At 37.6% G+C, this 27,283-nt stretch overlaps 1 protein-coding gene across 13 annotated transcripts in view; it reads right to left on the bottom strand.

Annotated features, from left to right (window-relative positions):
- pHCl-1 (pH-sensitive chloride channel 1) overlaps positions 1-27,283 on the bottom strand; it is a 481,286-nt gene that overhangs the window by 51,546 nt on the left and 402,457 nt on the right. For 11 of the 13 annotated variants that reach the window (XM_069820430.1, XM_069820428.1, XM_069820431.1 and 8 more), the window contains exons 4-5: positions 18,959-19,047; positions 3,317-3,391 (exon numbers count right to left, since the gene is read on the bottom strand). In XM_069820430.1, coding sequence (XP_069676531.1) covers positions 3,317-3,391; positions 18,959-19,047 — 164 coding nt within the window. The remainder of the gene's footprint in view (positions 1-3,316; positions 3,392-18,958; positions 19,048-27,283) is intronic. The other 2 variants (XM_069820434.1, XM_069820440.1) reach the window with 1 other exon arrangement.

Genomic DNA, 27,283 nt, shown 5'->3' with positions numbered 1-27,283 from the left:
CAGCAAGATACACATGCACAGAGTCGTGGCCTCTTGCGATTGCTTCGTCCCTACCCCATGCACAGATTGGCATTGGTAGACGCGGGAGCCCTACACACAGAGGTGCAACACAGATGGTACTGAAATGAGTGCTTGTCACAACAACCATGCTGCAGGCCAGTCCGACCGTCACATCTTTGTACGTTTTCCCACATAAGGCACACAGCAACACAGGATCAGAAGCTAGCTCTACAAGGGACTGGTACATTGTTATGCTGTTTGAGCTTATTTCAACATCACGGACATCAACTTGCCATTTGTCCTGTTTTGGAGTTTTTCACGGAACGGTTAAAGGTTTGGTGCCCGATAGATTTTTATTAGACAAAATGGCCGTGAGGCAGATTTTCACCGAGTATTTCGAATACTTCTGCCAGTCTCATTTCTTCATTTTTATATCATTGCCATATCATCTTCTCATAAACTCAGAGAAGTCTATGTAGGCCTAATTTAAAAAGCCCTTAAATAAATAACTACCTACCTTGGCGCACTTACAAGAAAACATTCTGATGGGGCAGATAAAAAAGTTAAACTGTTTTCTTTCACCTTGTTAATAATGTCAAAAGTAGTGCTTATACAAATTTTGGCAAGTCGACCGCAATTACGAGGGTCGTAAAAATAAGTTTGCCAGGGGCCGTTAACAGAAAGAAAACATATTTCATTGGACAAATTTATAGGAACAGACACATTCATTGTTGAGCTATTTTTCAACATATTCCCCACCGGAATTGAAACATTGTTCATATCATGGGATCGACAGAGAGGTGCAGACTGCTGTCAAACGCTGATCCCGATCCCAGGCGGGTGACTTCTACGACACAAGGATACAAAAATCGATCCATGGTATGACAAATGTCTCAATTCCAGTGGGAGATATGTTGACAAATAGCGCAACAATTGCTGTATCTATTCCAATACATCTTTCCATGCAATTGTGCTTTTTCTCTGTAAACAGCTCCAGAGAAAATCACTTTCTGGACGCCCTCGCAATTGCGGTTGAGTGGCCAAAATTTGTGTAAGCACTTCTTTTGACATTATTAACATGATGGAAGAAAAAATTTAACTTTTTCACCTGCCTCCATCAGAATGTTTGCTTGTTAGCCAAATACCCAGGGTTTGATACCTGGTCCCGGAACAATTTTTTTCCTTTAAAATTATTCAACCAGCTTTACAGGAAGCTAAACCTGGAAGCCAGATTTGCATAACTATCTTACCTTGCTTGCTCAGAATCATTGTCCCACAATATTAACGTAAAAATTTTCGCTTATAATATTAAGTTGCTAAATTCGTTTTGGTCTGTTCAGAATTAATTTCGCATTACTCTCACTTCTTGCAAAATAAAAAAAAAAACTGTTTGTAAATATCTGTCTAATTTGATCTGAAAATAAGGAAGTTGTGTGCAGAAAGTAAGGTCTTGTTACATAAAATTCCAAACAGAATGAACGCATTTACCAATATGCTATTAAAAGCTTAATTATTATTCTACAGAGCACATCATGGTCCGTCCTGTGGATAACTTTGAACTGATGATCATTATCAGGGAAGTCATATCATTTTTCACTTCGTGTTAAAGTTCCTTATACATTGACACTTAATATTTTAGGAGAAAAATTCGCTCCGGCGCCGGGGATCGAACCCGGGTAGCAAGCGCTCTGACCACTGAGCTACGCCGAATTCAATCCACAGCACCGGATCGAATTCTCCTCCTTCGATGTTTCCCTTTGTGGCCTGACTCCAAGTTAGGCATATATGTTGACGTGTATCCAATGTCAACTGCCATTATACTAGGAGCGCACTCAGCTGAGTGACTTCTGTAGGACAACTTAATACATCTATAATATTCCTTATATATTATATGAAAAAGACTTTGTTTCTTGAGCCACACATTCTAAGGCATGAAGCAGCGAGTATGAGAAAGTATATGCAAACAATGTGTGTCGGATTGCCTTTCAAGGATGTCAGAAGTATGAATCAGCAGACACCCGACTGTTGTGCCTATGACATCATTGTGATCTAACTGTAAAGATACATCTTTACAACTTTTGAGTTTTATTTATTTTTCACGCTCTATGTACTGCAATTTGTTTTCATAATAACCTTGTTTTTTTTTTAATTTGCACAGTTCTTCTACAAATTCAAGATCATTTGTGATCTGAATAATATACAAAAAGTTGTAGTGAATGAATAGTCTGAAGCCCACATGAAGAATGTAGCAACTGTTGAATGACTGTATTGGTGTTTGTACAGTCTGTGAAGACAAGAATCTCCACATTAGTGCTTCTTTATACTGGGTGTTCATTTCAAAGTGTGTCATGACGTCACTGTTGTGAGTCAGCGATTTGAAGCGAGTTTAAGCTTTTATGTCAGAGAAGTTGCCTATTAATCAAGGCGTTCGATCTGAACTTGAGAACGTGTACTGTATAACTTGAACGTCGTAGCAACAGATGACGGTCTGTAAAGTCTGTGTGCTACCATAACCTCTTTCGAACTGTGTTTTGCGCGGGCAAGTCGTATGCAGGGTATTTGTTATCATCGGTTGCGTACGACAACATTCCACAATACAAATCAAATGCTCCGTGTCCATGTTGACCGTCGAAGTTAATGTCAACAAATACGTAAGTAATCGTCTTAACCCTCACCCCATATCCCGACAGTAAGAAAAAAACTCACCTCAGTACGTGTTTCCAAACAGTTCACATTCCTGCCACTACAGGCGTTACCGTACTTATCGGTAAGTACTCTTCAGAATGAACGCCGTACTCGCTAGGTAACGTCTCTGGCACATAGGTAATACGCCTCTGCGGAAGTGTAGGAAGATTGAATTCTCTAGGCTCATCGACTAGCCACTTGACGGCATACAGCGAGTCATGACACACTTTGAACTGAACACGCAGTACAATCAGAAGACAGTTACGTGCTACTTTTTCTCTTCAGACATGGGGGAAGTGCTCTGTAATAAGGTGGATAGAACGAATTGCGCTGTAAGAACACGGCCAGGATCTTCTTTCTATGTAGTCTTTCCAGGAGTAAAGAAGAGGCGACAACAAGATAGAGGCAGTTACATATACAACGAAATCATGCAAGTATCGTGTCGAGGAAGCCATGCAGGTGGGTCCTTGATAGATCAGCGCCCTTCCTCTTCCCCCTCAACCAGAACGCGTTCAGAGCTGTCACATCCATCAAACGCACGCACACACACAGACAAGTAACAAACAAGCACTAAGTGATAAAATTGTAAGAGAGAAAGAGAGAGATAGAGAGAGATTGGTGAGAGACGGACCGGGAAGGTGTTGCCGGGATGAGCCCGGGGTCCGGGGATCTGACGGCGACCGCATCCCGCAGCAAAAGTCCGCATCTGCAACACAACAGCGTGACCACTACACTCACATCCACTGTGGCCCCGCCGTCTCTCAAGGGAGTGTCTCAACATCCTGCAATTGTTAGTTCGACAATTACATTATTGGTGTTTGTTGTTTAGTCAGCTGTCTGAAGACAGGTCTGAACCTCACGAGTGTTACCAAAAAGGCACCACTTATGAGGGTACTAGGCCAGGAGATAATGGGGTAGGATGGCCAGTTCCTTTCCCCCTTTATTACTATGAGTACTAATTTCTGCATTTTGTAAGTTCAGATCGACACACTCACTGTAGCTTTGGTTTCCACGATTTTCATCTGTTTCAAGTTGCTAGAGTCATGTGGTGTTTGTTTATAATAGTGTCCTGCATGTTCGAACATTGCAACCAAGATATTACAAAATTCGTCTTATTCTATATGAAATCGCAATATATGTTTTAAAATCCTTAAGGGGGAGCTACATGAGAAAATCATGAAAAACCACATATTTGTTAAAATGATTGTATCCATAAAAGTAGGCCTATTTATTGAAAAAAAACAGCCAAAGTTGGCACATTTGTTAAACACACTTTGAGCATTACAGTGTTACTTTCAAAATAAGGTGGGTGCTCCTGTTATGGCCATATTCCTGATATGGCCACCCACCTATTGTGAGTTAGTTAACTAAAAAATCCGCTAAATTGCAGCAGGATCCAGTGAAAGGGCATCCTGGTAAGTTACTTGACCGTTTTCCATCCAATCAGGTTGAGCAATATGGCGTCAGTTGCCTGTTTTGCGGTTTTCATGTGACCTCTTCTTATTTTTCTCTGGTAAGTCTCCTTCGTTTTATGCATGTTTTTCAAAGACTTGTGTAATGAAAACCATAGTACTCCATTCAGTTTTTAATGTTCTGTTGATTGGTGTTGTCGTTGATGGCGTTATCTTTTACGAGTTGTTCATAATCAAACGATTTTCGTGAAAGCTTACCTGCTCCTGATACGACCATATCAAATGCACCATGGCCATATCAAGTTCATTTCACTTTTATTTTTTTCACCTGACAAATTTACATGCCTTATAGCTGGGATTACGCAAAAATTTTGTATTTTAAGAAAAACAACTTAATTTTTTTATGGAAAAACCTGTTTTGACTACACTTTTGAATTATAAAAAAGATTATTGAGTGTCATGTTTATTCATTTTATTCCAAAATTATTTAATTTTAGCACAACTGCGCTATCAAACTGAAAACAATCACGATTAGTAGAACATGGAACAAGGGTGGCCATATCATGTGCATATGTTCCTGATATGGCCACTACGTAGACTTTTGGAATTTGGGACTTATTGGAAAATTAAAGCTATTTTTATGGGGAAAGGAAATTGTTTTAAGAAAGTCCATTAGACTGAGAACGAGTAAGAAAAAAGTGGTTTACATTTGTTTTCAAAATGGCGGCTAGAAAAATTCTCAAACCTTAGCATGGCCATATCAGGGACACCTACCTTACACCATTTTTAATATTGTTTAAATAGTTCACATTTAAATGTTTATAACAATTTTAACACTTATGCCTTTATGCTGTATTGTTTCTCAAAAAGTATTCAGTGGATATGGTTAATTTTTATTAAACGTATACCCCGGACATAAATAACAAATCTGAATCATATAGTTTTTTAATTTACTTTATCACAACAAAATTAAAAATTTTTAATCACTTTTATAAACTTTGTAACAAATTTGGAAGGTTGTTTTTTTTTATAAAAAATAAGTCAATTTTAAAAATTCTAAATAGTTCAGATTGTTCAATATAGACTAAAAAGCATACAGAAAAAAAAATCAGTTCAATTGATTCATTAGTTTCAGAGATAGGAGACAATGTATGATCAGAATTATAAATTACGGGAAACTGCAAAAAACCAAACCGTTTCTCATGTAGTGCCTCCTTAAGCGGTTAAGGGTTGGGAGTGGAAGCAGCGAATATTTTCAGAACATGACAGGTCTCCTCTTGCAGAGCGAACATCAGCGAATATCGAACTTCAAGATACTTGAACCGAACATAACGCCTGTAATGCGCGACGCTAGTTTATAGACATGACATAATAATATATCTGTTGTTAATATAATTTAAATAGATATTTAATTATTTTTATAAGGATAGCAGATGGGTTGAATCGTGTGTAAAGTGTAAAATATGAAATTTTAAGAAAGGGATAAATGAAAACGCTAGTTTATGGTTATGGTCCTTACCATCTTCAATCTGTCCGAAACAAGACGCACTAAAACAACAGAAATTTAGAAGACTCGTCGTTTATCATACAGATGATAGCCTCATCTTCAGCTAAACTGATACACCTTCGGATTTCAATGTTGAAGAGCCAAGGTTTAAATAATTGAAAATCCAAGCGGAATTTTTGGTGGGCATAAGGTAGGCGTTCACTTACAGGAACGGATTCGTTCGGCGCGTTAGATTTTTATTCTAGTATCGCTCACTTGAATGTTTTTCAGAATTGACCGTCTTAGCGTTATTTACCGATAGAGCGAAAATATTACTTGCTTGTAGTGTTGTGGACTAAGGCTGGAAATAAAATGTGTAGCCATGAGGATGATGTATTTTTAATTGCGTTAGCTTTGGAAGAAGAAGTAACAAAATAACCTTCGCGTATCCATTTCATTTATGCTTTCAATATTGCCGCGGTTGAAGACCTTGCAATCAATAGCCTATATTGTCATGACTTTCTTTATTTCGATCTTGGCCCGTACAAAAATCCGTTTAGAATTCTTTGGCCAGAATTGTGGACAGACTCCAGTCATGCGGATAGAGGCGATACGGCCAAGTGGGCGATGCTCAATTTAAACAGTGCAAATGATAATAATAATAATAATAATAATAATAATAATAATAATAATAATAATAATAATAATAATAATCCGAACGCGCCGATCGAATTCGTTCCGGTAAATAAACGCCTACCTATAGGCGGTGTTTTTTCCGATTACGTTAGTTTCCATTATCATTATTATACAATATCTCCATAATATAATAATACTGATCGCTGATGTAGCAGCATCAGGAGGCTGCCATCAACAAGCTTCTTCGACGAACATACAACGGAGCAAGCAACCGAAAGAATTGCTAGAGTTTGTACCGACATCCGAGCAAGCGTAGGCCTTCATATGACAGATGATTGAGAACTGAAGATAAATGCGGAAAGCCTCAAAATAGGTATGTTGGTGCTGAAACTGGGAGCTGAGAATGGAAAGTAGCGAGCTATAGATACTCTGCAAAATTAGTCTCCCTTCGAACTAGGAGCACTGCTTGTCCACCGCTGTGGAGTGACGGTTAGCTTGCCTGACCATGAAACGAGCAGGCCCGGGTTCAAATCCCGGTTGGGACAAGTTACATGGTTGGGTTTTTTCCGAGGTTTTCCCTCAACCACTTGAAGTAGAATTGTTGGGTAACTTTCGGCGTTGGACCTTGGACTCATTTCGCCTTCATTAGCATCATTTCATTAATAATCTTTAATAGTTAAGGTTGACCAGGAGGGCGTGGCGGACATGGTTCCGGGATTCGCCCAGAGGCGGCATCTGTCTGCGGAAGCTGCACATATCCAGAGAAGCCGCAGGGGCTTCAGTAAGCGGACTGCAGTTTAACGGGGGAGTGTAGTTCCGTCGGATAGATGACGCCTTGGTGAATCGCGGAATCGACGGCGGCGTGTCCCCCTGGTTAAGGATGCAGCAGATTTAAGCACGTGAATTGCGAACAGATACCATCTATCTGAGAAGGCTGCAGAGGAACATCACAGGGAGACGAAGGTATGGTCTCCTGTCAGACCTGGATGCTGTGGCTGAATCGATACAATGGCACTAAGCATTGAATCACGTGCTTGAAAAAAAAGAAAGCGATCCAAAGGACTTCAAAAATCATCCTAATAAGGAGGTCGCATAATAAGCCTAAAGACTGCGGTACCTCTTCTGAAAAAAGAGTAGGCCTACTGCTTATCGTATCGGCTACGTGCTGCTATTCACATTAGCGGTGAAGATTATTGACTTACCTATGTTAATTATCCTACCTCTGACTACATTGTTACTAGGCCTAACCTTTACACTTCAAATATCTAACGTCTTTTACCATTAGCTTCGCGACTTTTATTCTTTCAATATATTTATACGCTGCGACAAATAATATAATTTTGTTTTCATCATAACCTAAAACATACTGCCTCATAAGACCATTTAAACAATGATTTCAGTGAAACAGTGTATTTCCAAATTCAAACGGTAGGTGCAGCACCAACCAGCTCATCTGTATGTCTGCTTCAAAAAAAAAAAAATTGTTCTACTTACTTCGTGCTAGTGTAACATATTGAAGTGTGTTATGAATAATAATAATAATAATAATAATAATAATAATAATAATAATAATAATAATAATAATAATAATCAGAAACTCTTATGAATCAGTTCGTGAAAACTCTACTTTGTAATATAAGAAAGCTCCACGCAGAAAACGTTTTCCGGTTTTCTTGTTAAGAGAAACTCCTTTCTCAGAAAGTAGGTCCTGAAGCTGTAAGTTCCTGGGGCACTAGTTCATTTTTTATTAAATTGTCTAGTTGCAAAAGTGCCTATATGAAAATCTTATACAGTATATAACATATTTTTGTTAGACTAGACGACATTTCTGAAGGCGGTCAGCTGATATATGCGCCGTAGCATTTCTGGTATGTGACGTCACAAGCTTGTACAGTAGAACCAATCGGAATTAGTCTTAACAAGTACTTCCCGAGTTCGTTTGTTCACGCGTGAGTGTTTCAATACATTGAATAAGTGAAACTAACATTTACTGTGTGTGTGTGTGTGTGTGTGTGTGTGTGTGTGCAAGATAAATAAATGGAATAAGCGACTGTAAAAAGACAAAGATTGCACAGGCAGGCGCGGAAAATAGTGTTTAAGGTGTATAATTATTTTAAAAACGTTGAAGAGCAGAACGCTGCCGGCCATCTTGATGCTGGCTGCAATGTTGCCAACGCGCAAGAAACGACTGCAGAAGCATGTGGTGTGGGATTGAGAACCGTGCAAAGAATATTGTTAGTGAAGGAAAGAGGGTTTGTTTGGTGTCATGGTTACAGTAATCAACGGCTAAGGTCATTATTGCCTTTTGATAATTTAAATTCTCTCCTGCGCTATTTGTATTGCACATGCTTAAGAAGTACGATGTGGCCGTACGCTGCCTTGCTCTCTCTATCTGTCTCTCTCGACGCAAACGCTAGCAGACTACCGCCTTCCGAATTGCCGTCGACTCTAGTCACCAAAAACTGAGAGCATATGAACAGATCATGGTCTCCTGCAATTTTTTCAGGAACAAAAATAATTAATTAACCTTACAAGTTCCATAAAATGTCCTCCTAGTAGTTAATTTGCAATTTTAGTTTGAAAACTGTTTTTAATTTTGTCACATATAACTGAACAACTCATTGGCTTTCATACATTAAATTTTGTTTATTCATGTCCAGTTGTATTTTCTTTTGTTTCAAGAGCAAAGAATATAATGGATTAACGAAGCTATTAGAGTCGCGAAACAAAGTAATATTTTAATTACATAACATAAACATAAAGCATAAGACCTATATCCACAAGCGACTTCATAGGCTGTTAGGAGCTGCCATCTAGGGGAAATTTCTTCCTATTCATGTTAAATATTTGACCAATGAATGAGCAGGCAGTATAAGCAGCTATCGGATGAGTGGTGCGTTCGAGCAGGCGGTGCCTAAAATTGAAGCCACAGCAAATACAAATAAAAGAGTAATCACTCGGCAAGCAGGTGTAATTTACCACAGAGAGTTCCACTCACTCACTCACTCACTCACTCACTCACTCACTCACTCACTCACTCACTCACTCACTCACTCACTCACTCACTCACTCATCCACACAGCTGTTCGTAGAAAGAATAAGCAGATACAGGTACACTATTCTTTCTTCATCCACTCTTTCGAACACAGCTTCATTTCTTATTCTGTCTGTCCATTTCACACGTTACATTCTTCTCCATATCTACATTTCAAATGCTTCTATTCGCTTCTCTTCACCTCGTCGTAATGTCCATGTTTCTGCCCCATACAATGCCACACTCCATACAAAGCACTTCACTAGTCCCCCTTCAGGGGAGGGCATGGACTGAGACTGTCCTCGCATGCAGGCCACTTGGGTAGGCTTATTGTAGTACCCGGGGTGGAATGGTGTGCATGCCCTAAGGCCCCCCCCCCACCTACGTTACAGATCCCTTTGCGCGCCACCTCCAAAATCCCCTACAGCCTACATCAGTGGTTCCTAAAGTGTTGGGGATCCGACAACACTTATCAGGGGATCCACGGTTAGTAATATGTGTTTTGAAATAAATAACATAAAATACTATCGTTTTTCTCGACGCGATTGTACAGTATTGTACTCAACTGTACTTGTTAAAGTTAGTATATCGGCAAGGGTAAATGACCAGATCTCACCCTTGCGTGAGCTGGCCTTCAATGTTTTGTAAAAACACGACTTTCTTTTTTCAGTTTAGGTAGTCAATTCTAATGATTTTTTTTTTTGTGGCGAGGGTGGCGAGTTATTAGTTAGTTCTTATTGGCTTGGTGTATGAATGCAGTTTTTTCTCTCGAGACCAGCAGTATAAGAATAAGTTTTTATATATGTGCTCGGAGACTTAATGTCTTAATTGTAAAATAAATTTGATTGGAAATATTATTTAGTCAGCAATAAATTTTGACACGTATTTTTTAAAAGAAACGAATTTCGTCCATTGTACACGCGTTCTGCTTCTGCTACTTTTATTGTGAAGTCAGTTTTTACTCATTCAGTACGAGCAGGCTTATGTGAGGTGTTCGTGCTAACCTGTGTATTAATAACCATTTGTCTTTGATTCCGAACATAATAATATTAATTTAATATTACGAATAATTTTAATTTTCATATTATACGTGCCGTCTCAATGGATCGCTGGCTAATAAAAGACAATAAAAATGACAGTTCTACAAATTCAGAGCCCAGTGGATCACCTTGTCATGTATTACACCACAGTGCTGCTAATTAAAAACGGGTGAATCAACCAAGAAGACGAAAAAATGGTGAATCTTATTTGGCTCTTGGATTTATGTATACAGGCAGTAAAATTGCTCCGAACGCCCTTTGTGTGTTATGTAACAAAGTGTTAAGTAACAGTTCTTTATTGCCCGTAGAACTGCTTAGACATTTGGAAACAAACCACCCCGAATGTAAGAACAAAAACATGTACTTTTTTCAACGTAAACTTGAAGGGTTAAAACAGTGTCAGAATGCGTTGGTGAAAAGTGCGAAAACCGACAAAGAAAATGCTACAGAGGCGTCATACAGGGTGAGTTGTGAGACGAGGAGACACCATTTTTCACATTAGCAATTTGAAGGTATTTTTTTGTAATTATGCATATAATTACTGAAAAAAATTACACGCAATTTATAAGTAGGCCTACTACTGCATGTTTATAAACTCATGGCTATGCATGTTAATTAATGTTTTTGTAGAGATATTGTCGGTGTTAAATATATAGGCCTACTGAATATAAATATGGAGGCATATTAAATTTATAACTATATTAATCTAGCTATTAATTTAATTTAATTTAGTTTGAGGATCCGTGAATCTTTTTTTGTGTCGAAAGTAATCCGCGGTCGAAAAAGTTTGTGAAACACTGGCTTACATGATACCTTTTACCTTTCAGCGTAGATCTTATCGCGGTTCCCCAACCCCAGTCCCACAAGTTACCACGAGCCCAGTAGAGAGCCCACTGTGCATAACGCTACCACCAACAACGAATGGCCACATATCCAAAGAGTCCAAGATCGGAGCAAGCCTGAAATCTAGAAAAGAAACGGAGATGATGATGAAAGAAGGGAGTGTAATTATGTTGACGAAATGAATCTGAGGTTCAACGCCGAAAGTTACCCAGCAATTCTGCTGCGATTGGTTAAGGGAAAACCTCGGGAAAAACCTCAATCAGGTAACTTGCCTCAACCAGGATTTGAACTAGGGCCCGCTCGTTTCACGGTCAGACGTGCTAATACAAGTACACTAAGAATGACGTGCTTACTCAGCGGACCGCAGCGTGACGTCACACATACAAAATGAAATATTTGAGTCATCTAAATTAGTGAACGGCTTGTCCTATACGAATGCGGTTTTCGCGGTTATTTTTAAATATACGTAAACTGTATGCACTGTTTCCTCTGTCTGCAAGTTGAACAAGTGAGAGTCTTTCACACGCAGCCCCAAGAAATCTGTTCGGAAGGCTAGTCGTGAATTAGCAATTCCAGTGACGTCTGTGTGGAGAATTTTAAGGAGACGCATATGGAAGTACGCGATTGGTTAAACGACGTTATACCGACCGCTGGATGACCGAAAGGGGCCGAATGACAGAGCTTATTTCGCATGGCCTCCACGTTCACCAGATCTTACGCCATGCGATTTTTATCTTTGGGGATTCATAGAGAATCGTGTGTATGTACCTCCGCTACCAGCTGACCTACCAGACTTAAGACAGAGGATTGAAGCAGTTGTTGCAACAATTACTCCAGACACACTGGTCAAGGTTTGGGAAGAACTCGCTTATCGACTCGATGTGTGCCGTGTGACGAATGGTGCTCACATGGAGCACTTGTAGCAAAACTGTTTGAGTTGCTCTTTCATTTGGTGTATTATTTATAATTGTACGTTAAATGTAATAAATAGTACAAAACTTTAAAACCCCGATATTCATTTTGAAACACCCGGTATAAAATACTATTTTAGGATAGTGCACCTTTACATTATTATCTTGTACGATTGGAAAATTGTTTTGCATTTTTTCTGATTTAAAGATTTTTTGTGTGGGAGCTGCAGATCCATCACCATAGCGACCAGTGTTAAAATAATTTAGATTAGACCATTGAGAGTTAATGCTATCATTTACACCCAGTGAATGCACGACGAGCATGCGTTTCCTCTTCATTCAGAGGTTTTAAACGGCTGACCTGCAAGTTATGCCTTTTATGCACTGTTCATGCGATGAATCGCGTTTTAATGAAGGCTATTAAGACATGTAAGCCATTTCGCCTCGCCCATATCGTTAAACACAGCCAGTTTGTACAAATGTTATTTCAGTGTTGATCACTCGTAATGAGGGCTGTTTTCAAATTGAAAGCTATTGAATATTTGGGCAGCAATCCTTGTTCATCATATTTCTAAGAATTCAAACTGTTTCGAAGTTTAATTTTATGTTGCAAACTACTTTTTGTTAGCCTTCTGTATATACAGAGACTTCCTTTTGTATTATTTACGTGAAAGTCTTTGCACACAGCCATTCGTCACCGGCATAACTCACGCGATAAAACATTTACCCACTGATCCGAGGCTGCGCTTGGGCATGGCGTGGCTTCGAATCCCACGTGGACCGATTACGTTACGTGGTTGGGTTTTTCCGAGGTTATCCCAACTGTGAAACGAACGTCGGGTTATAGGTTGTATGTATGTATGTATGTATGTATGTATGTATGTATGTATGTATGTATGTATGTATGTATGTACAGTACGATTATTTAGTCCTGACAGTCGCCAGCAATGTGCGCCCGGTCAGGCGAGCCCATTTAGTTACGCCAACGGGTGTTTGGGTTAGTCACTCGTTTGCCTTCAGAGCGATCGGATGTCATGCATGCGGTAGAGCGGTATGTTTCTAGTACAGTTAAGCTGTACTGGATTCCTTTACCGACCGCTCGCCCTTATCTCTACTCCGGATCTCTCCTCACTATTCCTATTACTTCCCTTCTTTCGCGTCGCTGAGCTGTCAGGACTAAATAATCGGTCTGTATGTATGTATGTATGTTATGTATGTATGTATGTATGTATGTATGTATGTATGGATGCATGCATGCATGCATGCATGTACAGTACCTCAAGAAAGAGGAAATTTCATGCACGGTGGGAAGGAGAGTATTTTTGTCTTGTATTTCTATTACGGTAAGTGAAGGTATTAACACCATCAATTCAATTGACCAAAAATACGAAAAATTATACTGATTTTTTTTTAGATATTGATCATTTGTTTGATTTCCTGTGGAATGTACGTTTCAGAAGTTGTAATGGTGACAAGGTTTTACAACAATACAAGTAAACAAAAGTATGGCGCATACTGGCGCTATTACCGGCAGTGATGATAATAACGCCACTTATTTCTTTAGAATAAAGAAACAAGTGACAAATGTAAAATTATGTTATGAGATTAAAGAACTATAAATGATTAGGGACAACAAAAAAAGCCTCAATACTCATTACCACATAACTTTAAACAAATTCATTCAAGGGCACTGTCATTGAGTGGTGCACAACCGTCTTCACATAGTGAACGGAGTCCAGTTTTCTTTGTGTTACTGAAGTCGCAGATTTCGTGGTACCAGGTTTGGCACTCGGTACACTGAATCCACTATGGCCCAGCACTGCAACCTGTTAAGATCTATTGCGTTAACCCTCTAGTGGTGCATTCCCAAACCACACCGGCTGACTACACTAAAGTTCTCTGTGTACCGAGGTGTCGAGCAGGCAACCCCACTCGTCCCTAGGCCAGCCCCTCCGTGTGTCGCCAGCCGGCGATCGGGGAATGCTACGGAATGATAACGAAGTGGAAAAATGGTGATGGAATGATGTAAATGCCTAATATGGGGAAAACGGGAGAACCCCGAGAAAAACCCCAACTGCGACCTTGTCCGACCTTTTGTCAAAGTAATAGAGTTCTATGAGGTATGTTATACCTTCTTGCTGCTTCTGAAATACTGGTGTCATTTTTACCCGCTCTTACTGCAAGACTTAGATCTTCAGTTGTCCAACGACCTCGAAGGTTTTGACAGACATTCCCCCATCTAATAAATATAAATGTTATTATTATTATTATTATTATTATTATTATTATTATTATTATTGTTATTATTATTATTATTAGTAGTAGTAGTAGTAGTAGCAGTAGTAGTAGAGAAAATTCTCATAAACATATTTCAGAACATGCTATATTAATAATAAGAAAAGTAAAGAAGATAAACCTGCGAATTCTAAATGAAGCAGTAGAGCAAGTGGACAGCTTCAAATACTTGGGGTGTACTATAAGGAGTAGCATGAGCTGCTGCCAGGAAGTCAAAAGAACAATAGCAATAGCAATGGCTTTTAATATAAAAAGGGGCATCTTTTGCGGGCCTCTGGAAAAAGAACTAAGGAAGAGACTAGTGAAGTACTTTGTGTGGAGTGTAGCATTATATGGGACAGAAACATGGACATTACACGACGAAGTGAAGAGAAGCGACTAGAAGCACTTGAAATGTGGATATGGAGAAGAATGGAGTGTGTGAAGTGGATAGACAGAATAAGAAATGAAGCTGTGTTGGAAAGAGTAGGTGAAGAAAGAATAATGCTGAAACTAATCAGGAAGAGAAAAAGGAATTGGCTGGGTCACTGAAGAATGCACTGGAAGGAATGTTGAATGGGAGGAGTTCGGGGCAGAAGAAGATATCAGATGATAGACTATATTAAGATATATGGATCATACGAAGAGACTAAGAGGAAGGGAGAAAATAGGAAAGACTGGAGAATGCTGGGTTTGCAGAGAAATCCTGCCCTTGGGCAGAACACTGTGAATGAAATGAAACTAACTACTATTATTACATACTAAATCAAAGTTTTTTCTCGCAGTGAGATGGCCATGTCTGTTAGTTTTGTTTACCTTCACTTTTTAGTAAGCCTGATAAGAGAATAAGCGATACCGGTATAGAAACTTTTTGTTTTCAACAATCACAATTAATAAATGTTAGAGAAACAAGAATTAAAAAAAGGCAGGAAACTGTAGTGCAGTATTTTGCAGAGTAACAGTATTACAGTGCCCTCATACGTCAGGACATATTATGACAAGTCGCAACGGAGAGCTGCAGAACAGAAGAATGGGATTTGGGCAAGATGCCTAAACTCTTAAAGCGCTTTCTTGTTACATCATTCCACAGCAACTCCGAAAAAAACCCCGCCTAAGAGTCTGACATGGTCTGCGCAATGAAAACACTCATGCTTCACTTTAATTTATTTATTTTCAACCGCAAAATAAAAATATTGAATGTTCGTGTAAAGCAGTATCTGGAAAGATAATAAGAACAAGCTGAAATGCACACACTTTCTCATGTATAAAATACCAATGTTTGAGTCGCCACAACAGTGTTTATTTTAAACAAAGTAAGTTTTTCCTTACAACTTCAAGTTTTATTAGATAATGGATTAGGATGGATAAGCGGTACGTTCATTACTGGACACCATCAATTCTCAATGACATTGATAGATGCTTTCTTTAGATAGCTCGCCGTTTTTTCTTAAAATTAGTGTCTTCACTTCCTCAGAATTCGTACGCGCAATGCAATGTATCTACTGCCTTTGCTGTCTTCTTGCTAACTGAAGTTTTTGTGAACATAAACAATACTATTTTCAAAATAAATACTGTTCAGTTGTAATTATGATACATTAATAGGGTTGTAACTATCCTGTATTTCGCTTTCTCCCTATTTCGCCTTATTTTATTGCAATCCTTCGCCTCTCGTATTTTTTTATGTCTCACGCTTTTTTTAATATGGGGAATCATGCAAAATAATAATTACATACTACGTATATATATATATACACATATACATATACAGGACTTTCATTTTAAAACTTCCCAGTTTAAGTAACTAATTATGTAAATTGAGTTCAATTTAAACAAAAGCACGTCAATTTAGATATTGAGGGGGAATTCTGAAACCAGGCTTAATTGAATTTTGGATTTCATCCCTACCCCCAGCCACCCCCACATTGAAATTCCAAATGGCACCCCTGTATTTTTATACTTAATTATGAAAGAGCATTCAATTGTTTATACACCTCATTCATTTGTTTTCGCATCTTTTTTTTTCTATCGTCGCCTGTGTTGGACGTTGTGCCACTGTCACACATCTGTGACGCAGTGCATGAGGCTTGGCCACTAAAGGGAAACTAAGAGGTGGAACTCAAACTGAGACGATTCAATCCAGCATCGGAATTGGAATCCGGTGTGTCTTAGTGGGTAGACCGTCAGCACGTAGAGCTGAAAACCTGGGTTCGGATCCCAGTGCCAGAAAGAATTTTTCTCCGCTCCACCGATCCTTCATCATGGGTTATACTGGTGACAGAGTACAGTACTAATCGCGATTAGCACTTATCGCGATCTGGTCCGATCGCGATTACCGAAAATGTGGTGACACACTAGGTCCCGTCTGGTCAGCAGCTGAATTACCATAGAGGAAACAATTTTCTCTATGTACATACGTATAAGTTTGTTTCCCTCCTGGACAACACCTAATGTTCATACTTTCTTTTGATGTTTGTTCATTGTTTCTTTTCTTTTTTTTTTTGTTGTTTATTGCTGCTTGATATGGAATTTATTTTTAAAATTGCTATACGCTTTACAATGTAAACTGATACAATTTATATTATTTTGAAAAGAGATGTTATATCCTATAAAATTTGTATCATTATGCGAACAATTTATATTATTTTGTAACAAAACATATTTTTAAAATCAACCCTAACATCAACGATAGCGTCGTAATGGAGACTGAAATTGAAAATCTGAAAAAGAAACCAGTTCCAGTTTGCAATCCATTATTTATTGAAATGAAACATCTTTCAGCAGCCTTCTATTGCTCTCTATATATATGAAATATGAATAATTCGTCTGTCATTTGTTAATATATTTCTTTTTACTTTTCTCACATCTGCATTAAATTTCTCCACTACGTATAATAGTAGCCAAATTAATTTTCTAGCCATTCATTTTCGTTTCTATTTCATATGACACAATGGAAGGGGTAACAAAATTCCACAGCAGAAGCTATCACGACTTCCTAAATAATATAAATCAAGGCGATTCGAAGCCAAAGATTACTAAAATGTTACTTTCGTCGTGCCTCAGCGCGATTATCTTGTTCTGGAAACAAGATTTAGCTCATGATCGCGATCGGGACGGTGACATACTACAAACCCGATCGCGATTAGGTCGATAATCGCGATTAGTGACTGTAGTCTGTCACCAGTATTACTTTTGCTTCGCGATCCCTTTAATATGGCATCACGACACTTCAGGGATCGCGATCCTTGTTTGAGAAACACGAGTTAGAGATTCTAGACTATCACGATGATTACGTCCAAAATAATTCCTTTCGGTATTCCAGTTTGTGCTGCGATTTGTTATATTCAACATTTGGGAATTGAACACAGGTTCCATCTCTATGGCGATAACTAGGCCTGAAGGATAACCTACTCTGGTCAGTTGTTTGGAGTAGTGAGTCTTCAGGTATATTTGCTCTGAAAATTGAACCTGTGTGCATTTCCGAAGCATTTGAGATGTTAATTTCCAGTACAAGGTGGAATACCCACGAGTTTTATTTTTAATTATATCCAGGGTGATTGAGTGACTATGTTACAAACTTTTAGGGATGATAGAGGAGACAATTATGAACAACTTTCATATAGGAACCTATGTCCGGAAACGTTCCATTTGCCAGTTACAAGCCTAGATATGTTAGTCAGTGTAACCAGTTAGAATCGAACTGAAGGCCATCCTTTTAAAGTTTGGTTGCAAACGTTGGTGATTTCTCATAAACATACGATAAGCTAGTTGGCATCGTAAATTATATTTCGACTCATTAAACCTTGCAACTTTCCTTGCATTTCCTTTTGCTCTTCCATAAATAAAATACATATAAGCAAGTTGCAAGGTTTAATGAATCACAATATTAATTACGATGCCAACTAGCTTATCCTATGTTTATGAGAAGTTACCTGGTTGAGGTTTTTTCCGGGGTTTTCCCTCAACCCAATATGAGCAAATGCTGGGTAACATTCAGTGCGTCCACACCTGTGGAGTAACGGTCAGCGCGTCTGGCTGCGAAACCAGGTGGCCCGGGTTCGAATACCTGGTTGAGACTTTTTCCGGGGTTTTCTCTCAACCAAATACGAACAAATGCTGGGTAACTTCCGGTGCTGGACCCCGGACTCATTTCACCGTCATTATCACCTTCATATCATTCAGACGCTAAATAACCTATATGTTGATACAGCGTCGTAAAATAACCCAATAAAATAAATAAAAAAATGAAAAAACTTTCGGTGCTGGACCCCGGACTCACTTCACCGGCATTATCACCTTCATGTCATTCAGACGCTAAATAACCTAAGATGTTGATAGAGCGTCGTAAAATAGCCTACTAAAAATCCCTAAAAGTTTGTAGCACAGTCATTGAATCACCTTGTAGGTTGTGTGTAGCAGCATTGCAAATACATTACAGCTCAGACAAACTCACAAGATCCAGTTCCATGCACATTCTAAAGTAATAGTGTTATTATTAGACTTTATTTAATGCTGAGGTGGTTATAATTTCACGATGATAATATATTTAAAACTGAATTGAGATTCAGTTAGTACATTTTGTATTTTAGACCGGTTATTGTAGCGAATCTGAGTGCTGTTGTAGACATTTGCTTACTCACCTTGGACAGTCGGACGCAGTCTCTTGTCATAGCGGGTGGTCACCAGTAGATTGTCCAGAATTTCTTTATCTGACTTCCCTTCTTCAAAACTGCAAATGAAAGCATCGAATCACTCTGTTAGATATGTATTTAATATTGCGTTTTTGTTATTAGCAGTCCTAATTTTAAGGACCTTAAAAAAGGGAAACATGCGTGGGTTTTATTTTGCACCGAAATGGAGTTTATTTAGTAGGAGATAAGAATAATTCTCTGAGAGAGGCTCCATTTCAAAATTTAAGAAAATTTATATTTCCTGATTAAAATGGGAAACTAATTAACTTACTAACTGAATAAGTATGCAAATAAAAATGTTTGAATGAATGGATAGATAGATAGATAGATAGATAGATAGATAGATAGATAGATAGATAGATAGATAGATAGATAGATAGATAGATAGATAGATAGATTAGATAGATAGATAGATAGATAGATTAGATAGATAGATAGATTAGATAGATAGATAGATAGATAGATAGATAGATAGATAGATAGATAGATAGATAGATAGATAGATAGATAGATAGATAGATAGATAGATAGATAGATAGATAGATAGATAGATAGATAGATAGATAGATAGATAGATAGATAGATAGATAGATAGATAGATAGATAGATAGATAGATAGATAGATAGATAGATAGATAGATAGATAGATAGATAGATAGATAGATAGATAGATAGATAGATAGATAGATAGATAGATAGATAGATAGATAGATAGATAGATAGATAGATAGATAGATAGATAGATAGATAGATAGATAGATAGATAGATAGATAGATAGATAGATAGATAGATAGATAGATAGATAGATAGATAGATAGATAGATAGATAGATAGATAGATAGATAGATAGATAGATAGATAGATAGATAGATAGATAGATAGATAGATAGATAGATAGATAGATAGATAGATAGATAGATAGATAGATAGATAGATAGATAGATAGATAGATAGATAGATAGATAGATAGATAGATAGATAGATAGATAGATAGATAGATAGATAGATAGATAGATAGATAGATAGATAGATAGATAGATAGATAGATAGATAGATAGATAGATAGATAGATAGATAGATAGATAGATAGATAGATAGATAGATAGATAGATAGATAGATAGATAGATAGATAGATAGATAGATAGATAGATAGATAGATAGATAGATAGATAGATAGATAGATAGATAGATAGATAGATAGATAGATAGATAGATAGATAGATAGATAGATAGATAGATAGATAGATAGATAGATAGATAGATAGATAGATAGATAGATAGATAGATAGATAGATAGATAGATAGATAGATAGATAGATAGATAGATAGATAGATAGATAGATAGATAGATAGATAGATAGATAGATAGATAGATAGATAGATAGATAGATAGATAGATAGATAGATAGATAGATAGACAGACAGACAGATTCATATTTAAGGAATTTGCAGCCATCGAGTACAGTCAACCGAGAAATATTTTGTACCGACAACCAAACAATCCAGAATATTATTTTTTCTCCACAAAATATACAAATTTTGGAGTTTATGCAATAAAATCCTGAAAATATGTTACAACATACGCACGAAGTCCATTATACACAGAAACGCATGGAATATGCAACAAAATATACACAATTAACTTTGCATATTCGTCATCAAAACATCTAAAAAATGTTTTTGCGCGACTTTCAATTGAACAGTAAAAATATGCATTTTTCCTACTGATGAAGAGTATACGACAGTGAAATTCGATCATATAACACAAGCAGAGGAGAAGGAAAGGAACTGGACACCCTATCCCATTATCTCCGGGACCAATTGCCTTCTAAGTGGTGCCATGTTGGTATCACTTGTGAGGTTCAGACCTGTCTTCGGACAGTTCTCGGTGATCTGTTGGTGGTCGTTGGGTCCAAGAATCGAGGAATCAAACCGGAACGAGGGCAATGGATTTTAAAGGGTGATACATTCACCGGGAGAGGAGTAAACTGTGAGATCAGTGTCGTAGTTTTACGGTACATAAAATAATTTTCTTTCTGATAGCGGTCTTGAGGAAAATATTGTAGATAATTTTTTTTCTCATTTTGAATTTCGACTCTGGATAATCTCTGCATTTGAAAGGTTCATTAAATAAAATAGTACTGTTACTACTGAAGATATTACGAGTAGATTCATTTATGTTATTTTCCTTATTAAAAGATAACGATTTCTTCGTATCAGCTGAAAATCGCAGTATCGAGACCACAAGATAAGCAAAGCCATGTATCTATTTACCTCTTATGATTTTGTAAACAATTTTGGTTAGGATATTATGCGAGCAGTGTTGTAGAATACATTCAAGTCAATAGCCGAAGTACTAGACTTTAGTACCGTATATACTCGAATACTCCACGCCCTCGAATGATCCGCGCACCCTAATTTTAGAAGAGAAAATTAAAGAAGTGTTTGAGGCGAAGCGGTACAGCCTTGTTTCAAATAATGCGCGCACCCCAGTTTTTGTTCTCTAAATTCCGAAAAAAATATGCGCGTAATATTCGCGTATATATTGTATTATTGAAATCCAAAATGTGTCCTGAATAGAGGTGATGAAAATGATTTATTTGCCGATATACCATTTCTTCATGTTCATCATTTCAACAGGAATAGATGCTGTATCTACAACGGCTGAGGAACAACAGGTTGGAAGGTAAGCAAGAAGAATATAAACATTTCATTCCATATGAATCGGATAAGTGATATTGGTATAAAGCATACTGTGACGTATCATCAATGTTGTTTTGGAGCAGTGGTCTCATAAAATCATTTTATTGCCTTTTAATATTAATCTTAATCAAATAGACTATGTTAAAAGATTTCTCAAGCTTTTAAGCAAACAGTTATGAGATTATATCATATTTTCTACTTCAAGAACCCATTTTGGAAGGAAAATAAAAATCCATGCATTGTTGTCATTGGGTGACATTCTGAAGACAAGAATCAACACATAAATTTATAAAAACTTAGCCATCCACGAACTTTATTTCTCTATATCAGCTATTATTATTAACTTTATTTTCTTTGCGTAAGTGGACACATAAGAAAATTTAACTGTGTTCTTCTTCGACTCATTATTGAGGATTGCTTTTGTAGAATAACATTTATTATTGTACTTAAATATGATTTCCTCTAATATCTGAGGAGCATAGTATCAAAGTTAGATAACTCCATTTTTTGCGATTACGAGGTATCGATTATTTCTCATAGAATTTTGTGTGCTGAATGCGATTCTGGAACTTTTTAGGTTCAAAAACGGACAGAACAGGGCGAAAATAGCACTTAATTGTGCGCTTTAGAATCAAAATGTAGACAACTCCACTAAGGCTTGGTTTCAAATTAAGACAATTCCTACAGTAGCCAATGAGAAGCCCATACTCGTACCACTTTTTCCCATCACGCATCGCGAATCCAACATGGTTGTTTGTTTATATAATCGGTTTGTGGATGAATAAGTATTGTTTTACGTGAATTTGTTTGAAACCGAGTTAGAAGAGACTTAGATATAAAAGTAGACAATTTCACTTTAAATATGGCTTCGTTTGGTTTCAAAAACAGACAACTCCATGACTTAGTTTCAGAGATGGACAACTCCACTTTTTAAACTTAAATTTTGACCTGAATATTAATTTTAATCACATTTTGAGACTGAAAAAATATTTCTACGACCTATGAGAATGTTTAAAAAAAAAAACGTACATATAACGGTGACATTGGTTTCCAAGGAACTAGTTTTTCGCCTCTCCTGTAAAAAAGCAAAAGTAAAGTTGTCCATCTTTGATACCAAGCTCCTCATTTTACCTTTTCATTCATTTAGGCGCTTTTTAGTCGATGGAATTGGTTATAGAGAATCAGCGATATGAGGCCGAGGAATCGCCGGACATTACCTGACATTCGCCTTACGGTTGGGGGAAACCTCGGAAAAAATCCAACCAGACAACCAACCCAAGAGGAAATCGAACTCACTCCTGAGCACAACTCCGGTCAGCAGGCAAACGCGCCTGTCGACTAAGCTAGCGGATATATTTTAGTCTTCGTATTAAACATATAGGCGTACTTTAAAATGTACCAACTGCTACATAGGTAGGTTGTGTTGTAAAATTAGGTATTTTATTTTATGTTTTATTATTATTGTGTTAAATTGTATTGTGTATTCTTATTGTATTGTGTATAAAATTGTATATGTGTTGTAAATTGTATTGTGTATTGTAGATTTTATTGTGTATTGCTTATCATTTTATTGTGTATTGTTAATATTGTATATACCTCTGCCACCGGGTGCTTGCCCACTTGCAGTGTAAATAAATACATATATACATAGGCATATTTTTTATTTAAATAATATATAGTCAAGCTCTTTAAAGCATGAGTCGTACTATCATGTCTTCTTCACCCTAATTATTTTAACTTTATTAATACAGAGTTCTTCAGGTAAATTTCCTAAAGATGCAACTAAATGTGAACAAAATCTCACGATTCCACAAACAAATGAATCCCAGATAGGTCGCTCATGCATTCATGTTGTTGATTCGTTGCTGGCGTATTGGATTTCTTCTATTAGACATATCCTCTGGCAGCTAGCAATGTGAAGAATTTAATTTCTGAGGTGGAGATAACTGGAAGATGAAATTAATTACCATGCGTTCAATGTTAGCATCGTAGTGAAGATGATGGTCAATCGAGGCGAATTTTAAACTAAGAGAGAACTTGCTGGTAAATTTTGCCTATTTCTCCCTGAGTCAGGGATATATCCTTGACATCATCATCATCATCATTATCATCATCATCATCCCAAATTATTTTATTACTAGGTTTATTTGACAAGGAAACTCTTCCTAAATCATCAGATCGAAAGCTAAGTTGTACAGAAGGAGTACAGAAAAACTTAAAGCAATCAGATACAGACACAAGTTGTGAGACATAATAATAGTTTAAATATTTTACATCAATAGAATATAAGTGCTGTACACAGCTCTTCCTGAACTTTCTTATCGTCGATTAATATTAGAGAAGAAAAATCCACTCCTGCGCCGGGGATCGAACCCGGCTCTTTGGTTCTACGTACCAAGCGCTCTCACTATTGAGCTACTCCGAAGTCCAATCTACAGCACTGGATCGAACTCCCCTCCTCCAGTGTTTTTCTCTTTGTGGCCTGACTCCAAGTTGGGCATGTATGTTGACATACATTAAGTCAACTGCCATTATACAAGGAGCGCACTCAGTTGAGTGATTTAGTGGCCGGGATTCCACAGTAATATGCACAGTAATCTGTACAGAGATATGCACTGTTGCAAGAAAAATCTACGTAATCCTACAGAATACATCTGTTATGGTAACAATTAATATTAGAGGAGGAAAATCCGCTCCGGCGTCGGGGATCGAACCTGGGTCGTTGCTTCTATGTACCAGCGCTCTCACCATTGAGCTACATCGAAGTCCAATCCACAGCACCGTATCGAACTCCCCTCCTCCAGTGTTTTCCCCTTTGTGGCCTGACTCCAAGTTGGGCATGTATGTTGACATTTTTTTACGTTAACTGCCATTATACAAGGAGCGTACTCAGTTGAGTGATTTAGTGGCCGACAATATGCACAGTAATCTGTACAGAAATATGCACTATTGCTAGAACAATCTACGTAAAGATTATTATTTTTTTGGTCCTACAGAATACATCTGTTATGGTAACAATTAATATTAGAGGAGAAAAATCCGCTCCGGCGTCGGGGATCGAACCCGGATCCTTGGTTCTACGTACCAAGCGCTCTCACCATTGAGCTACGCCAAAGTCCAATCCACAGCATAGGATCGAACTCCCCTTCTCCAGTGTTTTTCCTTTGGCTTGACTCCAAGTTGGGCATGTATGTTGACATTTTATAAAGTCAACTGCCATTATACAAGGAGCGCACTTAGTTGAGTGATTTGGTGGCCGAGATTCCACAGTAATATGCACAGTAATCTGTACATAAATATGCACTGTAGGCGTATTACTTTTCCTTCACCGTATCCGACCTTGAGAACTTTCAAGTGAGGTTTCAACCTAATAGATTTAATTGATTATTTAACGACTCTGTATAAACTGAGAGATTCTCCAGCTTCAGTAGAACTGATGATAACGAAATGAGACCTATGATTCGCTTTAGATTACGAGACATTCACCTTATAGTTAGGGAAAATCTCCGAAAACCCAACCAAGTGATCAGGCCAAGAGGGATTTGAACTCACGCCCGGCGGATGAAGAGATTAGCTCCTTAATTTTAAGCTACGCCGGTGGTCTCAACCTGATATTATGGGATGTTCTCTTTTATGGGCTTTTTACATATTTTTGAGATCAACTTATTTTTTTAGCCATTTAGTTCATAAACAAGTATAGATTTTATAATTATTCATAACATGAGGCTATTAGGTTAGTTGTGCTTAGACTATCGTTACGTCATAAATGACGTGAAGCCTGAGGTATTGTCAGGTTACAAGTGAAATGTATTGTGTATCGCAGCAATTGAATGGGGATACGTCTCTCGTGCGTAAGGTTCAGCGTTGTGTTCCTGCAATTGGTTTCTTTACATTGCACTGAGATTCGTTAGTTGGTTAACCACATAAAGCTACAATCTCACCCTGCTTATACCACGGCAGAGTTCCCTAACAGGTACCCATGCACCTGCATTGCTAGCTACGATCACTCTCTCTTTCAACAACGAACCCTCTATGCATATCTAACCTTGTAGTCTTTGTGAGTAAATTCCTATCTTTAGTAATTATATGAGGCGTTCCGTAAGAGAAGGGCGAACCCGTCAAATGTACCTGTAGAGATAATCGATGTTCAAAGTATTTTACCTGTAAACAAGATAAGGGCGAAGCCGCCAAGGACACGTCTGTAAATAATGATAATTATTTTGTACCCTGAAAAAAGATTACCTTTATTGAAAATTGTAATTATATGTCCAATTTAATATTCCAACTTATTAGTGATCATAGATGACATTATGAATTCAACAATATTATGGGAATAATTTGGAAACAGTGTATTAGAAAAAGCAATGGACGTAGAATGAACTCAATATTGGCAGACAGTAATAACAATATAATAATAATAATAATAATAATAATAATAATAATAATAATAATAATAATAATAATAATAATAATAATAATAAATAAAACACTTAATCTCACTGTGATGTAACATTTACAAAGTGTCTGAAATTATTAATAAACAAAACTAAGTAGATGCCTGTCATGTTATTACTCTTGCTATTACAAGTGGTCTCAGTTGTTCTGGGAACAGAGGTGCTAATAATCCATTACATCATCTTCATGAAGATGTTCCTCTGAGTCGGTCACTGCTTGTTGCACGTTTTGTTTACTGATCACGTCATCCAGAAACGTTCTGTGGTACATAGATGAGGAGAGCTTTCAGATCCTTTACTTTATCAGAAGTGAGCTTTATTGGCGTGACATAACTTACCTCTTTGGCAAAACCAGCTGAGAGAGGTCGGCCTGTTCTTAATGCGACATCTGTTCACATCAACACTGGATACGAGCTTAGAAGTATAGGCATTCTGGAGATCATAATCATCCAACTCCCAGAAATTACGAAATACAGGTTGTTTTTTCTCCATACCTAATGCGTTGAAGCACCCACAAGTACATGGCAGGCCTGTACCGCGAGCTTGCACATGTCGAGATGTTTTAGTACTAAAGTACGGTTCACATTTTGTTCCTTTTAATCTTTGCTTGTACGTTTATCCATTTTTCGACATGCCTCTGACATTTCCTACAATAACCAGATATGTCTGGTTGATTATCACTATCACTATTACTCATACTAAGCTATTACAATGTCCATAAATACACGTAATTCCTCACTACGGTTGTACTCGGCTGTGTGGTTACAACAACACTGAGATAGTGAATGCCGCGCGCCTTCAGGCAGAGTGACGTATTCGCCCTTCTCGTACGGAGTAATATGAATATTATGAACCTGTCACAGACTATGCAGTTTCTCCAACCTTACAAACAATGATAATTTTGATGTAGTAAGGGAGAGCCCGCCAACGTCTGCCAGGCTTAAGTAGTAGATATGTGTGTTAAATATTCGGAGGAGTAAAAGACACAAAATTCGATCCTTGGCGGGCTCGCTCTTCTCTTACGGAACGCCTCATATGCAGAACACGACGTTGTTGCTTCGCGTTGCTTTTTTTTCTCAATTATTATTCAGGATGATTTATGGAAACAGAAATAT

This window comes from Periplaneta americana, chromosome 3, assembly GCF_040183065.1.
Source record: "Periplaneta americana isolate PAMFEO1 chromosome 3, P.americana_PAMFEO1_priV1, whole genome shotgun sequence".
Lineage (NCBI taxonomy): Eukaryota > Metazoa > Arthropoda > Insecta > Blattodea > Blattidae > Periplaneta > Periplaneta americana.
The sequence above is the reverse complement of the archived record's forward strand: the minus strand, read 5'-3'. Positions and strand labels throughout refer to the sequence as shown.